General features: G+C 41.3%; 1 protein-coding gene across 3 annotated transcripts in view; it reads right to left on the reverse strand.

Moving 5' to 3' along the window:
• The window catches only part of LOC115254967 (zwei Ig domain protein zig-8-like), a 188,041-nt gene that overhangs the window by 8,437 nt on the left and 162,021 nt on the right, over positions 1-17,583 (reverse strand). For all 3 annotated transcript variants that reach the window (XM_062850074.1, XM_062850073.1, XM_029852656.2), the window contains 3 exons: positions 13,355-13,448; positions 13,009-13,136; positions 2,945-3,113 (listed from right to left, as the gene is read on the reverse strand). In XM_062850074.1, the coding sequence (XP_062706058.1) occupies positions 2,945-3,113; positions 13,009-13,136; positions 13,355-13,448 (391 nt within the window). The remainder of the gene's footprint in view (positions 1-2,944; positions 3,114-13,008; positions 13,137-13,354; positions 13,449-17,583) is intronic.

Consider the following 17,583-nt stretch of genomic DNA (forward strand, 5'->3'; position numbering starts at 1 on the left):
GACAGATGTCAACAGGTTGTCAATCGACATAAAATAACCGTGAACGTGGCCCAACTGTTCATTTGGACTAACATGGCGCACCATTTTGACGTTTGGCGGTGCGATAACTGCAAATTTGTTGCACTTACCGAACTTGCAGTTTAAAAGAATTGCAGTTAAACCGTTTGCATCGACCAAACGTCTACTGTATATGGATATTTTCGGACTTGATTCACTATGATGATGTGGGAATCCGATATCCTATGCTATTTAGACGGTAGCCTCCTGTTTGTGAAGATAGTTGATACCCTTTGTTATAGGGATTTCCACAAAGGGGTTTTCGTGGGTGTTACGGGGCGGTACTGGAGGATTCAAAGAGTGACGCACCTGAGACATTCCGGAGCCCTAAAAAAAGCCCCTGAAGCCCTATGTAACGCTTCTGAAACCCTCTGAAAATATTTTGAAACTTCCTGAAATGCCTCAGAAATCTTCCTAAATCCACCACGTAATGCACCTGACACTCTTCGAAACCACTAAAACCGCCTGCGTAACTCTGAAAATCTGGAAATGTTCTCCGAAAATATCTCTAAAGGAGTCCTTTTGAATATCCTAGAGGGATCCCTGAAGGGATCCAAACCGAGTATAACCCCTGAAACAATCCCAGAAGAAATCCCAGAAGGAATCCTTGAAGAATGGGCTGAAGTCCCAAGAATAAAGAATGTAGGAATTCCGGTATTAACAGCTAAAAAGGGTTTTGGGAGGAATTTCAAGAAACCCCAGGAGAATCCCAGAAGGAATTCTTGAAGGAGTTGTTGAAGAAATCCCAGGAGAAATCTTTAAGGAAATCCCAAGAGGAATTCCTGAAAGGATCCCTGCTGGAATAACTCAATGAATCTGGGAAGGAATCCTAAGAAGAATACTAGGATGAATTTATTAAGGAAAGCCAGGGAAAATCCATGAAGGAATCACAAAATAAATTTCTGAAGGAATTCCTGAAATGATCCAGGAGGAAGTCTAATAGTATCAATGTTTAAAAGAATGCCTGAAAGAAAGAGTGCCAGAGAAGTCCCTGAAAAAAAAACAATAACGGAAACCTTGAAGAAAAAAATAAGAAGTCCCGAGAAAATCACTCAATTGTCGCTTTAGGAATTTCAAAAAAATCACAAAAGCAATCCTGGGGATTAACAAAAACTTACAAGGATCCCGGAAAGCATCCCGGGTGACATCGCTGAATAAATCCCGGATGATATCCATCTCTGAACAAACGCCAGGTAGGAATCCTGGATGAAATTCATGGATGAATCTTTGACGAACATTAAAGAAAAAGTTCTCTTATATGAGAAATCTATGAAGGAATCCCGCAAGAAATATCTGAAGGGATCTCTGAAACCTCCAGGAAAAATTCCTGAGAAAAAAAACGAAAGGAGTCCAGGGAAAATCCCTAGAAGACTCCCGTTAGAAATCAATAAATCAATGAAAAATGACTGGAGGAATCCCGGGGAAAAGGTCTAATGGAATCCCTAAATGAATATTGAGAGAAATATCCAAAAGTAACCACGAAATTTAGGATGGTATCAATGGAGGAATTCGGGAAGAAATTCTTCAAGGAAACCCGCAAGAAATCCCTGAAGGGATCCCGGGAGATAAACCGGGAAAAATCCTGGTAGAATTCCTGATGAAATTTCGTGAATAATCCGTTCAAAAACCCGGAAGAAATCAGTAAATGAATCCCGAGATAAGTCAATGAAGTAATCCCGGGAGAAATCCCTGATGGGATGCCGGAAAAAAATCGTGAAAGCGTCCGGAGAGAAATCAATGAAGGAATCTCAGGAAGAAGATAATCCAGGAAGAATCCCGAAGGAATTTCTGATGCAGTCTCATTAAAGAATCCCTGGAGGAATCAATGTCTGATGGAAATCCAGGAGACATCTTTAAAGCATTCCGTGAGAAATCAATGATGAAATCTCTGGTGGAATCGCTGGAAGGATCCTGAAAAAATCCCGGGCAAAATACCTGACAAAATGCTGGGAGGTATGCCTTAAATTTGGAGGAACCCACGATAGAATCCCTAGAGGAATTCCGGGAGGAATCCTTAGAAGAATACCTGTCGATAACGAGTAATATAAGCAAAGAGTAAGTTCTTTATTCTAGTTCTTTCTAGTCTAGTCTAGCCTAGTCTTATCTACAAATATGTACACGTCATTCATTGAAAGAATCCTGAAAAATAAATAAATCGACGAATTCTACCATTTTTCATGTTATTATAGATGCTTGCAGTGCAACGGAAATGCATTACAAGCATTAATGTGTCCAGGCCTACTTTGCAGCGTTATTGGTTTTACAAGAAAGTTTTTAAATGGGGACATCGCGTACCAACCGCTCAGCCTTTTTGGAAAGCAAAAAAACATGGAAATCAGTGGGGCTGACCATGCTTAAAAGGTTAATGTTACCCCTTGATCCTTAATTTCCGGGGAAACGAGTTCCGGAAGGTCAAAAGAACAAAGAACACACTATTAGCTTAGATTACACGTTTTTGACGTTTTGTCCCTTTCGATGTTTTGGCATTCGACGTTTTTTCTCTAAGCTCATACAAAACTTATATCATTATGTGTAGATACCGCTGTCAATCGGTAATTGTCCCGGAAAACTTATGAAACACTGCCACCAATAACTTCTGTATCCACCCCAAATGAAACGGTTATTTCCGGTACCGATTTGATCCATTCTTTTGACCCCAATGAAAACCCCCTCTCTCTAACAAAATGTAACGAACCACTCGCCGGCAACGAGAAGCTCAACGTTGGCTCGTTGGGAGTTGATTATTACTGGAATCCAATATCCACTACGGTTACGCCGCCGTCCTTTCGTGCGCGTTGACTACCAGAATGAGAGGATCAAAGAGTCAAACGCCTGACCTAACAGGTATCAGTACCAGCAGCCAGTCGGGCCGTACAGTCATACTCACCGTTCAATATGTGCACGTTGATGAAGTACGAGTTGGCGTTCGACGGCGAGCAGACGTACTTGCCCGAGTCGGTTCCCTTGGCACGCTGGATTAGCAGGTACGAGGTGGTCGTTTCGCCCTTCTCCGTTATCACCGACACACCGCCACGAGGTGAGTCATAATTAATTTCCTGTCAGAGGAGATCAAGAGAGAAGAGAAGAGGGACATGAAAGCTGATATGAGTGGGATATAAGTGATTGATAAGGTTACAGGTATGGTGGAAAATATTTGAAGTCATCGAAAGGGAAAGAAGCACAATTTTTCAGTGAACTGAATCCATATGGCGTTCCATTGTTGTGTTACGGAACATTTTTCCGGAGCCTTTGATTGAATTCCATTTCCACGAGATGGTTTCGAATGAAGTTTTCTTCCTTCAAAGCGTCTGGTATAGGCAGAAAATGCTACGATTCAGTTTCTTTAATAGATATACGAAACTGTTCCAATGCTTAGTTGATTCCAAAGGCTTCCCTTACACAGTTTTTCTTCCATAATATTTTAACACATATCAGGGCCTGTCCATAAACTACGTAGACTCTGAAGGGGGATGGGGGGTTCAGGTTTAAGTCTATGGTCCATACAAATTTCGAAAATTTTGTATGGACGAAAGTCTACGAGGGGGGATGGGGTCTGAGATTGCAATAATTGAGTCTACGTAGTTTATGGACAGCGCCTTTCCGACTGTTTCCCTTGACAGAACGTTAGACATCAAAACCATTGCCAGTTATCGCCATAGGAATTCGCCCGTTTAAAAAAAATTAAGTTATATCAATAATTGAATGAAGATGACAATATTCCAACAGAACGCAATTTCTTCTAGTCTATTTGACTAAAAAATGTTACTTGGGAATCGACGTGACTACAAAACGAGCTGCTAACAATTCCATAAACACCACATCAAAAAAATACATTGGAAAAATTTTTGCCCTCAATAAGTATGCCGAATTTCCATTGGGGACAACACCGATGTCCAGAAGCCAAACGACAAATGCGGTAAGTCAAAAGGTTACATGTCATGTTTAACCACAGTTCACACATTCCACCTTTGCTGACCAACCGCAAAACCTGAAAATGATTTTTAACAGTGATAGGGCAGTAGCGAGAGTTTTGTGTCCATTCCAGAAGGATTATGGTGGGATGACCATGGATGTTATCAATGTGAAGCAAGTGACTTTTCGAGTAATACTTTCACTTACACTAGTTTACAACATTTTTGAACTCGGTAAGCTGATGATCATTTTTGGTGTAGAATCATGTCCTGAGTTCGAAAACGCGAAGGATAAAAAATACAGTAGGGCGGATTTTTTTCGACTTCCCATACAAGGTTGATAATTTGAAATCGATTTTCGTTATATTTTTAAGCAAAGTCGCTCACTTCACACATCTTATTCTCCATAATCCGATAAAGCTGAATTTTTTACTGTTACTCACCTACATATGATATGTTAAATAAAGAAAGAATTTTTCAATTGTTGTTCTTATTGAAAAAAAAATTCATTTCTTCATATATATTTTTTAAATTATGCTAAAATTTAAGGAGGTAGTCCTTAAAACTCGCCAATATTTTGAATTTCGTCAATCTGACGCAAAACCTGAATTTAGATGATCGAATGGTATTATATTCAGCTTTAAATTTATGAAAAAGTTTTAAAATTGGTTGAACAAGCAAGATATTTGAATTTGAGTAAATTCCATATTTTGAAAAGTTGTTAAACTCAATATTGAGCTACAACTCAAAAACTATTTTACTTAAAATTTTTCAAAGCACGGTTTCGAAATCAGCGCTAAATTTGCTTCAAAAATTGTGGTCGTTGACAGAAGTTCACGACTTTCGTTTTATTTTGTAAACTAGTGTTATTTATAAATTTCGAAGAAAATGGTGACAACCAAAAGCTGAAGACAGTAATGTTTCATCGAATTGTAATCATTTTGATTCCTAGTTTATTTGTTTATTAGGTTGTTTATTGAAGGTTTGAATACTAAGTATGAGTAAATCCATAATTATTCATTGAGTTTCTTATGACTAATCACCACCCCGAAACATGTCTTTTGACCAGGAAAGTTAAAGAAATTCCTCAAATCTTACTGATAATTGAATCCACACGATTTTTGGCATGATCTCACAGAGTAAAAATATAATAAATCGATCCAAGGCTAGATGCCGGGTTAAATTGTAGGTGCAATAAAATAAAAAAGGGGGACAGTAAAGAGAAAAATTTAATTCATGCCAATTGCATCTGTCTGGATCGAATTTCCTGAAAAATAGTTTCTGCTCTGTCTTTTTTATTCACCCCTTGCTGCGTTCCGCAATACGATTGCAAAAAAAAAACTAGTTAGAAAGGAAGTTATAAATAAAAGCTCAATTCAGCCTTCCCACTTATCCCTCTCGATTTACGGGGCAACCCGAGCATGTCGGAGCCAACAATATGCAAGTTACCATTAGACTGGTGCGGCACGATATTTTTACTTGTACAATTTTAAACTTTCTCTTGATGGCGTAACGTACCCAATGTGATTAAGACTTCTTCTCAGCAAAGTGTTTGACGTACATTCTTAAATTTCAACTGAAAGCTTAATTTGGCACTCTCCATAAACTCAGAACCAGAATATTTTTGAACTTGTAAATTTAACAGCACTCCTTATGCTCTAGTTACACATTTCGTTCTGTTTCAAGACATGAATAAACCTGAAACAAACAAGCAAAGAGCAATATACTTAGACGCATGTGTCAATTCCATACGCACTTTTATCAGGCTATCCAAATTCAAACTAAAATGTAGATTGCATATTTATTTTGGAACAGTCTAGTATGCATCAATGCATTGCATGCTCGTTTCAAATCCAATTGAGCACTCTGCTCGGATGCCAGCAGTGTCACCTTACTGCCTGTCTTCTGAAAAAGGTAGGATGCGCATATCAAATTTAAGAAATTGAAGAAAAGCAAGTGATTGGTGTTCAATAAAACGAATTTACCTTGGATGGGATGACATTCGGAATATATTTGATTTATAAACAGGTTCTTTGTTTGTAGCAATCAAGTGTCATCGATGGAAAGGAATTTGCTTGTTATGTGTATCAAAAAAACATCAGTAATGTAGATTCATTATTTTTTCCGAGACATCATCACAAAGGTAGAACAAAACAGTCAATTTCACTAAACATCCTAAACAAAACTAATAGACTAGCACATAACTGCAACATACCAAGACAAAGTATCGGTCGGTTATTCTGCCATTAAAAATATATTTTTTCTGGTAGTGTGCAGGTATTGAATTATTGACTTTCCTACAGTTACACAAGTTAAAAAAGGGGAATTTTAGAATTTGAAAATTGGGAATCGCGAAGCACTTATTACAAGTTCACTTATTTAACTTAACATTTTGGACTGCAAAACGGTGAGTCGATAAGGAGAGCGTCCAACATAGTTTTGATCCTCACAAGTTCCTACCTCATGCTTCCAAGGGATGACAAAGAGCGCTTGCTAAGAGTTGTGTGTTTAGCTGGTAGTGCAGACTGGAAACCGTTGTCCTTCTAACTTTAGCTAGATTGAGGAGGTACGTCTCGAGCGTCTGTTCATCAAGGAGGTGCGGCTCAAGCAGCGTCTGTCCTGACATCCAGCGGCTGAGTATGAAATGCTCCTTCACCGGAAGCTACAGCTAAGGTGGCAGCCCCACCACGGTGGATAGGGGACCTTAGGCCACCCAGTCACCCAGTCATCGTATAGGATGATGCATAAGATGATAATGTGGAGGCCTTATGCGTGCATGCCTCCATTTAGGCGCATGCAAAATGTACGCATATCGCCTCCACTGTAACATCTTATACAACATCTTATACGATGACTGGTTGACTGCCCAACTAACAATCACTCATTTTACAAGTACCTTTACGACGAATTGATTCAGCATGATGCTGAATAACATTTGGATAATTTCCAGGCATGGCCTTTTTTCGGGTTTTGTTCACACAAATTTGGAGAAACTGAATAAAGAAATGAATAAAAATGAAAAAATGCAAAATTTTTCAATTTCAACGAGAGTTGATGATTGGAACTTGCTGGGAACAAATAATCTGAAATAATAACTACACATAAATTTACCTAAATCCAGATTCAAACTCGTGACCCATCGATTGCCAGCCGCATGCCTTCCTATCTGCGTCATCTGCGTCAGATGATGAATTGAAGCGCTCAAATCAAAACATAAACTTCCCGTGGTTTAATAATGATCAAATTTCGACTCCTGTTCAGCAGTGGTGAATTAGCACAATATTATGGTTAACGACTGAACAACAGATTAATTCAGCTGTTGTTCAATAAAAACCACGTGTTTTCATCATATACTCTGAGTAAAAGTATGGTGAAAAGAAAGCGCTTATTTGACTTGTGGAAAACACATTACACACAGGGAATGGGAACACTCACTTTTAAAGATTCACACTCACTTGCTATTTTCTCAGCTCAGAAGCGGGCAATCTAAAAACAATGTATGGACGACTTTTACCTTGCGGTTTTGTCTAAAAGTTTGCCGAAGAGAGTAGGAATCGCACACGCATACCAAAGTCGTGACAGAGCTGTGAAAGCGACTCTCCACAAGGTGAGTGTAATTTACATTCACCTCGTGTAGAGTTGCCTTCTTAGCTCCCTCACGACTTCGGTATGCGTGTGCGACCCCTACTTTATTCGACAAACTTTTAGACAAAACCACTAGGTAAAAGTCGTCCATACATCGTTTCTTGATTGCACGCTTTTGAACTGAGAAAACAGCAAGTCAGTGTAACTCTCTGCAAGAGAGTGTTCCCATCCTTGATTACACATACAGATGCATGTGCTAATTTTTACATGAACTTAACAAGAAGCAAAAAAAAGGTCTTGTTAAACTATGTTGTAAAGGTATTACTGTGAGTCGAAAAAAAATCTTATTAAACGTTTGAAAAGTGTTTTAAATTGTCATTGTTAATACCAATACGAAAAGTTGAACATTGGCTACTTTTTCAATTGAAGTAGCATTTGTACAGTAGTGTGTACAGCATAATTTTAGTTCAGCTATAATTACTATTATAAAGCAACAATTCAGCATGCATGCTTGTTTGCGGCTGGCGATTGTTAGTTGGGTGGGCAACAACCTACTGTCTCCGAAACCCCAAAAAAAAAAAACGTAACTAAAACCGAAAATGAAAGATTACGAACTGATTCAACGGCAACGACTTTTAGCGCAACAACGGACAAGAATTGGAACTTGGAACGTATTAACCCTAGCCCAGCAGGGTAAACTGGCACAACTAGCCAATGAGGCATGCCGTATGAAGCTTGAGATCCTAGGACTGAGCGAGATCCGTTGGCCGAACTTTGGAGAACACAGATTGGCGTCGGGTCAAATTCTGCTATACTCTGGCCTACGAGGTGAATACGCTCCTCACCACCGTGGAGTTGGTTTCCTGCTCAGCGCTCACGCCCACGGTACACTTATGAAGTGGGAACCTTTTAATGAGAGGATAATTGTAGCCAGATTCAGAACACGGGTTCGAAACCTTACCATGATCCAATGTTACGCGCCAACCGATGCTGCCGAATTGCAAGATAAAGAGAACTTTTACAGTCAACTGAATGCTGTCGTGGACAAGATTCCGAAAGGTGACATTAAGATCGTCATGGGCGACTTCAACGCGAGGGTTGGTTCCGACAACTCGGACTATGAGCACGTCATGGGACACCATGGTCTCGGAGAAATGAGCGAAAACGGAGAGCTGCTTGCAGAGTTTTGTGGCAACAATGACATGGTGATTGGGGGATCGCTCTTTCCTCATCGACCAGTGCACAAAGTGCCGAAAATGGAGACGGAGCCTTCTTGATGTGCGGAACAATCGTAGCGCCGACATTGCGTCCGACCATCATCTCCTAATCGGCGAGATTCGACTGCGCATTACCAGGACCCAGCGACAGGAGGAGAAAATCGAGCGCCGGTTCAGCACACGCCGACTGGGAGACGCTGCGGTAAAAAGGCCCTTCGTCGAAGAGCTAGAGAATCGTGCAGCGAATATTTCAGAAGGTGGAAGCATGGAGCGCCATCAAGAACGCCTTCATCGCTACTGGCGAGAATAATTTGGGTGAGTTACGCACCCGAAGAAAGCAGTGGATCACATATGATATTGTGCCTAGCAAGATAAATCCTCGAAACGCGTTTGTCTTCTTCTTTTCCATCAAGTTGCCAAAATATGAGCGACCTGATGGTCAGAAATTCCGCATGCGGCGCTCATATCAAATCCACATGAGGCTGCGGCGATATGGCCGCGAAGAGATGCACGCGATACAGTCGCAATATGGAAATGGAAAAGATGAAGCCGTATCATCCTGCAGCATCATTAAATAACATCCCGATTATTAAATACAAAGTCGACGAGGTGATGCGTATGACTATAGTGAAACAATGGCGCGATAAATATTATTACGGTTTCTGGCCACTTGAGATGCCATTGTGCTAACTTTTGTTTTGATATGAACGGCCTGAAGGCTGCTGCGATGCTGCTGGGTGGGTGACAGTTTTTGTTCAATTTTGACATTGCGTCTGTATCGCGGGAATCTCCTAGCGGCCATATCGCCGCCGCTCAATGTGGATTTATTATAAGCGCCGCAATACCTGGAGGAAGATAGAGGAGCGAAGGAACGCCAAAGCCGCGATAGAGCGAGCGAAAACACGAGGAGCCAAAGCCGTAGGCCATCAGCGCTATTCGGCTCTCGAGAAGGAAGTGATACGCTCATGTAGACAGGACAAAAGAGCGTGGGCACAGCCGCAAACGCAGGTGACATCCGTCTCCTCTACGATGTGTCACGTCGCTTTAGTGGGACCAAGATGAATGCTACGATACCCGTGAAAGACACGTCTGCACAGTTACTGACCGACCAGACTGACCAGCTGAAATGCTCGAAGCCTTTTTCAAGTGTCGGCCACCTCAGCATGATCCGCTAAGGGTTCGACGCATTACCCGTGTCAACACCAAAGCTCCATCAGTGCAGGAGATAGAAACAGCCATCATCCGTAGCATGAAATCGAACAGGGCCCCAGGGGTCGATCACATATCAGCTGAGATGCTCAAAGCTAACCCCGTAGTATCCGCACAACTACTGCATCAATTATTCTGCGACCTATGGGAAACCACGACATTTCCGGCAGACTGAATGCAAGGCGTCTTAGTAAAGGTACCCAAAAAGGGTGACCTAACTGTATGCGATAATTAGCGGCGTATCATGATACTGTGTATCGTTCTCAAAGTCCTCTGCAAAGTGATTCTTAATAGGATACAGGAGAAGATTGACGCAACTCTCTGACGGCGGCAGCAAGCAGGATTCCGTGCCGGACAATCCTATGTGTAGCATACTGTCACGCTCCGTATCATCCTGGAGCAAATCAATGAATTCAAAGAGTCTCTCTACCTGGTGTTCATTGATAACGAAAATGCTTTCGACCGTCTCAATCACGGAAACATGTAGGAAGGTGCAAGGGTGTCCCTGAGAAAATTATCGGCCTCATTGAAGCACAGTACAGAGCATTTTCGTGCAGAGTACTGCACAACGATGTTTTGTCCGATCCCATCCGGGTCGTTGCTGGAGTGAGGCAAGGATGTATACCATCACCGCTACTGCTCCTCATCGTAATCGACGAGATCCTGGTTGGTGCTATTGACCGTGAACCAAATCGTAAATTGCTGTGGCAACCCATTACCATGAACCTAAATGACTTCGAACTGGCTGATGACCATGCTCTCCTAGCTCAACGGCGCTGTGATATGCAGAGCATGCTCGATGTTCTTGCCAATCGCTCTCCAGCGGGAGGTCTTTCCATCAACGTCAACAAGATCAAATCGTTGGATGTAAACACGGTCAACCCTTCCAGCTTTACGGTAACTGGGCAATCAGTGGAGAATGTTGAAAGCTTCCAATATCTTGGTAGCCAAATGGTGGCTGATGGCGGCACCAAGATCGACATAGGTGCACGGATCAAGAAGGCGAGGGCTGCTTTTGCGAGTTCAAGAAATGTAGGTATGGAAAAACAATCAGATCAATCGACGCACCAACATCCAAATTTTAAACTTGAACGTGAAATCTGTGCTGCTATACGCCTATGTGTATCAGCAGAGAACACGCTATGGCTGCAGGTCTTTACCAATAGATGCTTGCGGTATATAATTCGTGCATGGTTGCCTCACAATTGGATCTCCATCGTCGATGTCATCAAAAGCCGATAGCGACAGAAGCGAAAGTGGAGGTGGGTCGACCACACTCTACGCAGGGCGGAACTGCAAGCAAGCGTTAGACTGGAACCCAGCAGGACATCGCAGCAGAGGCAGACCCAGAGGCTCATGGCGGCGCAGCCTCAATAACGAAATCAAGCAAGTCGACAGAAATCTGACCTGGCCACAGGTCAAGGCGATGGCTGGAAATCGCCCAGGATGGAAATCTTTCAATTCGGCCCTCTGCACCACTTGTGGGTGCTCAGGATTGAAAGTAGGGGTAGGCGGGGCAATATGGACACCCTAAGGTTTTTGCCAATTTTACCTGGCAAGATGTCAAAAAGTTTAGTTGTTTGATACATGTATCCTTTTAAAGTCTATTTAGCATCTATTGCATAAGAATGCTCACGAAGAAAAATGATTTATCCACTTCAAAAAATGTTATGAAAAATGTTAGTTTTTCATGACCGTCTTCAAGCATACGGGGCAGAATGGACACCCCCATGGGGCATTATGGACACCATGAGACTTTTACGAATTTCGTACATTATTTACACATCTAAAGTAATTTCATTACGAAACAACTATTATGGATGAATAATACGCCGAAGTAGTTCATTTTTGTTCAGTTAATTTAATTTCAGGCTGTTTTGGATAAAGCTTCGTTTTTGTCGTCATGTACAGCTGTGCCTAGAACAACTGCTGTCGTTTTTGACCAATTTGTTTCACCCTATGTCTACTATAGTGAACATTTAACCGAAAATATACTGAAATCGAAGAATTTGGTTGGATTGTGATTTAGGATATATTTTTCCCTTGCCGCTTCTTTTAAAAAGGTGAGTGTCCATTTTGCCCCGGCAGCAGAAGATATTTCCAAACTTGATTTTTGATATAATAAAGAAGAAAATATAAACATGTTAAGCATGTAGATACAACAAAACTACTTGCATGTGTTCTAGAAATATCAGGTTCTAATCGACCTGCAATAAATTAATCACTAAACCTTATTTTAGATGGTGTGAAAATTATAATGCACAAAAAACGGAGGACGCAACTTTTTCGTGTAAAATCAAGTATAATTATAATTTCGAATGTTTCTTTCCTGAAACTACGTTTTAGACAAATGGACTATATTCTCCATTCATTTAAAATTCAAAAAAGTTCGCATATTTCAAAATATTGAGGGTGTCCATTCTGCCCCGGGTGTCCATAATGCCCCGCCTACCCCTAAGTATGTTTCGTCAACGGACCATATTCATACTTTGCGGAAAATCCTGTATACTAGGTCCCAACTTAGCTATAAGATTTGTATTTAAATACGTTCAGCATTGGCGTAAAATGGTAATACAGTCGTTAAAGAATTATGCATATTTACTCAACAGTCAAATTGTGTCCTCCTGAAAAATATTACACGAATATTCACTCCACACGAAATCCCTTCGCATTTTAATCACTTCCAATATGAACTTTACGAAGCAGTAAACACTCGTTTTGCATCAGTTGATGAGAGGTAAAATGCCAGTTAATTTTCCTGGAATTATTCAGGCATACTTCTCCGCATAATCAGTGGATAATGCTTCTTCTTGCTGTTCATAAAAAAAAACTCATATTGGCTTACACCCATCTCCGTCGAAATCAGTTGCCCACAAAGTGCAACCGGCTGTAAATTACCTCCACCATGGACGGGACGGTGAGTACCCCAGTAAAACCATATTTACAAATTGCCTTTGTTATTTCCCACATACATTCGCACAAACACACTTGGACAGACATTCACCCACCTACGTGAAACGGATACCAACCTGATTGTTGTGCGTCCAGATGATGGTGGATGGCGGTTCCGGCGAGTTTCGCACCACACACGTCAGGTTCACCGTCGATCCGGTGTTGATGTAAATGTCTGGGCCACCCACTACGACGGTGACCGGCTCTGGCGTTGGCGATGAAAAGAAAAAGGATAAAAAAAAATGAAAATGGAATTCGTAATGAGCGAGATTTGCCCAGAGGTTCCACGTCCCGGCGAATGAAGCGGGTTTTGGGACGAGTAAATATACAAATTGTGGGATTACCGGAACATGTGCTGCCGATAAAATGGGGGGATCTGGGACATGTTCGCAATTTTGTGATGCTGTGCGTTGTAGTACTTACCTACCACGGAGAGGTGCATCGAGTGACCTACGGGGGGTGTAGTGGATATTTGACATTCGTACACCCCGGTGTCCCTTTTCTGGGGATATCTGATCTGGAATGGGACGAGAGGAGATTGGATTGTTTGAGGTGAATGGTGAGTACTGCTCCTACTTATTAAAAATAAAAATACGCTCGAAAGCAGTAATTGTTCGGAGGAAATCCGAATAAAACAGATTAATTATATCCATTATGATCAATTTACATTTCACAAGGGAGTAACAATGTCTTAAATGGAAGACAATGAGATATTGTATTTCTGGGACCATAATGTTGGGTCCCCATGAAACCTCCAGAATTAATTTGTGATGATAAAGTGGAACATTCACATAAAGCAATTGGATATTTTTTTTCTGAATCATGGTAAAAAGCAAAAATTCTAGCAGTTCCTAACTTTGCTAAGTGTTAGTTATCGAAAAGTTTTGCTTGCGGAAACGCAGAAGTTTTTTTTTGGGTAGCATATATGTATATGTAAGTTTTTATGTTTTATCTTCAACGAATGAAATTCAATATCGAAGGCAGGTTTTGGGGCCCCGATAGCCACAGCTGTAAAGGCGTTGATATTTAGCATGACCAAACCATGCTGTAAGCAAACGTCAGTCCATGAATTCTTCTTGAAGGAAATTTCTTTGACTTTCTTGGACATACAGTATCTTTGTGCCTGCCACACGATGTAAACATGCAAAATAGTCATTGGCAGAGGAAGCTCTTACTTCATAACTGTGGAAGTGCTCATCGAACATTAAGCTGTTAAACAGTGGAGACGGTACGTCAAGAATGAAAAAAGAAGAATATTGTAGGAGCATCAATAGACACAGAAGCATTTGGAAAATATTTCGAAGAATTTGGTTACTATAGGTTTGGGCAACAGTTTCAAAGTTTTGTTTTTTTTTTGCGCCATATTTCCCCTTTTTTAACGCCCCTAACCTCTTTCCCATCTTTCCGGCCCTTTGTTTCGTAAGAATCAAAATAGTGTGGTATACATATTTGTAAAGTACACAGAGTTTATTAATAAAAATAAAACAAACATCGAGCATGTGAATAATAAATACTTCACAAAGATGAACTTTTCTTAATGCGTGTACTGTGTACAGAAGATAGACAAAATGATCGAGACTGGTAAAATCGCTTTTCAAAAAATGTTCTACTAGCAGTAACTTTTGAAAAAGTGCATCAAATATTCTCAGTCAACCGTTTTACAAAGCTCATTATAAAAGTCATAAATGGTCTAAATTTCATTGCATTCAGTTCATTGCATCTGGAGATACAACAGCTCAAAGTTAGCTATCGAATAGTTATACATTTTTCTAAAATCTTTATAACTTCGTGCAGAATGATCGCATCTTTTCCCATTTTGTGCTCGACCTCAACATATGTAACCCCTCAATAAACCTGTTAGGTAATCTACAACTTCTTAGTAGAATCACAAGTTTGTTGATGATTTGATTTTTATTACCGTCATCTCTAGGATTTCTCCGGGTTTATTTGTTGGGGTTGCTCCAGAAATGTATGATGATATTCATTTTTTAGATTTCCTGCTTGGATTGCTTCAGAAAGAGCTGTCGGGATTCTTCCAGGGATTTCTCCATTAGAAACCCTTAAGGAATTTGTGTTGGGATTCATCTAGAAATTCTTGCCGCGACTTCCTCAAGGTATTTTTTTGGTGTTCCTCCAATAATTCCACCGGGAATTATTCCAGGAATTCTTTCGGGGATTCTATGACGATCCATTCAAATGTTTCCCTTTAAGATTTTTTCAGGCATTTCTTCTGCTGGAATTCCTCCATTAATTCTTGCTGGTATTCTTGCAGGCAGGCCCGGATTAAGGATTGTGGGGACCCGGAGCCCTAGAGGATCTGCGGGCCCCTTGGAGAGATGAGCAAATGTTTTTCTTTATTTTCGAACAGTACTTGAGCAATATGAAATATAAAGTTAATTTAGCAATCAAAAAAAGGGTTTTGTGGAAGCCCCTAAAATGCCCCCCCCCCCTTAGATGCGGCCCTGCCTGCAGGACTTTTTAATTTCCAAAAACGTCTACATGAAGTTCCATAGCTATGCATCCTGGGGTTTCTCTCAGGATTTCTTCAATAATTTCACCTAGAATTGCTATGCGTAAGTTCAAGATATGATATGATGATGATGCTCCAGTAGTAGATATTAGATATAATTTTCAGTAGGGTCAAGTGGGGTAAGATGCCATTTTTCAAACTTTCATAGTTTTCAATGATAATTAGCCTCATTTGTTAGGCTTTCAAAGTGGTAACAGCAACTAGACAATATTTGCTCGATACTTCAGCAAAAATATTGCATTTTCATCGATTTTAAAAAAGTGGTTCATAAAACGAAAGTGGTGCAAAAAGACCATCTGCCACAGGGTAAGATGCCACTTCATGAAAATATTTAAAAATTAGGTCCATCAGTTTTCGGGCATTTTCGACTCTCTTTCACCCCTCTGTCCCTCTTTTTTTCGTATACTCAATAAATGGAGTGTTACCCCCCTCACCGCAAAACGATCATCGTAATATTTGAATGACCCCTAACATGGAAAGCGTAGACATCAACAACCATGCGTCTCCATGTGTGCCTCAATCTCGTTGGAAACACTTGGCTGGTAATAAAATCAACAGAAAACCTTAATTGCAAGCACGAAAAACCGGAAGTTGCCAATTTTCATTGGGAAATCGAAAGATTTTTCGTGGGTTTGGTGGTCCAGCTTCTAAAAGAATGTTCGATGCAAACATATCTTGACACCATTCACCTATAGTAATGATCAAGCAAGAATTGTTTTGCGACTGTGGACCTAATATCACGTGATTTATGGTCTGTTTCGGCCTGGGCAGTCTTGGAAAACAGCAAAAACGGATTTGCCTTTTTATCCGACGGTTTCGGTTTTTATTAAACCTTTTTCAAGGATTATAGGCTCGGCTCCGAAACCGTAGGATAAAAAGGCAAATCCGTTTTTGCTGTTTTCCAAGACTGCCCAGGCCGAAACAGACCATAAATCACGTGTAATGATCAAGTCGCATTCAGGAATGATTTTATGAGTTGAGTCATTTTACCCCACACGAAAGTTCTACGAGAAACTAAACCGCTCGCGCAGCAGAGGCTTTGTGCCACAAGCCGACACGTGCCGGGAATATTCTCACGAGCGAGCATGAGGTAGTCGACAGGTGGCGGCAGCATTACGATGAGCACCTCAATGGCGACGTTGCAATGGCGACGTTCTAAAATACGGTGGAGAAACACTGGTGAGTGCACTACACTGGGTCATTACCAAGATTTGGGAGGAGGAAGTATTACCGGAGGAATGGATGGAAGGTATCGTGTGTCCTATCTACAAAAAGGGCGACAAGTTGGATTGCGGGAACTACCGCGCGATCACACTACTGAGCGCTGCCTACAAGATACTCTCTCAAATTTTATGCCGCCGTCTATCACCGATTGCAAGGGAGTTCGTGGGGCAATATCAAGCTGGATTTATGGGTGAATGCGCTACAACGGACCAGATGTTCGCCATGTTGCAGAAATGCCGCGAATACAACGTGCCCACACATCACTTGTTCATCGATTTCAAATCGGCGTATCATACAATCGATCGAGAACAGCTATGGCAGATTATGCACGAATACGGATTCCCGGATAAACTGATACGGTTGATCAAGGCGACGATGGATCGAGTGATGTGCGTAGTTCGAGTATCAGGGACACTCTCGAGTTCCTTCGAATCTCGCAGAGGGTTACGGCAAGGTGATGATCTTTCGTGCTTGCTGTTCAACATTGCTTTAGAGGGTGTAATAAGGAGAGCGGGGATAAACACGAGTGGGACGATTTTCACGAAGTCCGTTCAGCTGATTGGTTTCGCCGATGATATTGATAGTATTGCTCGTAAATTTGAGACGATGGCGGAAACGTACATCCGACTAAAGAGTGAAGCCAGGTGAATCGGATTAGTCATTAATGTGTCGAAGACAAAGTATATGATGGCAAAGGGCTCCAGGGAGTTATCACCGCGCCCGCCACCCCGAATTCATATCGACGGTGATGAAATCAAGGCGGTTGAAGAATTCGAGTACTTGGGCTCACTGGTGACCGCCGACAACGACACCAGCAGAGAAATTCAGAGGCGCATTGTGGCAGGAAATCGTTCTTACTTTGGACTCCGCAGAACTCTACGATCGAATAAAGTTCGCC

This window comes from Aedes albopictus, chromosome 2 (genome assembly GCF_035046485.1).
Source record: "Aedes albopictus strain Foshan chromosome 2, AalbF5, whole genome shotgun sequence".
Lineage (NCBI taxonomy): Eukaryota > Metazoa > Arthropoda > Insecta > Diptera > Culicidae > Aedes > Aedes albopictus.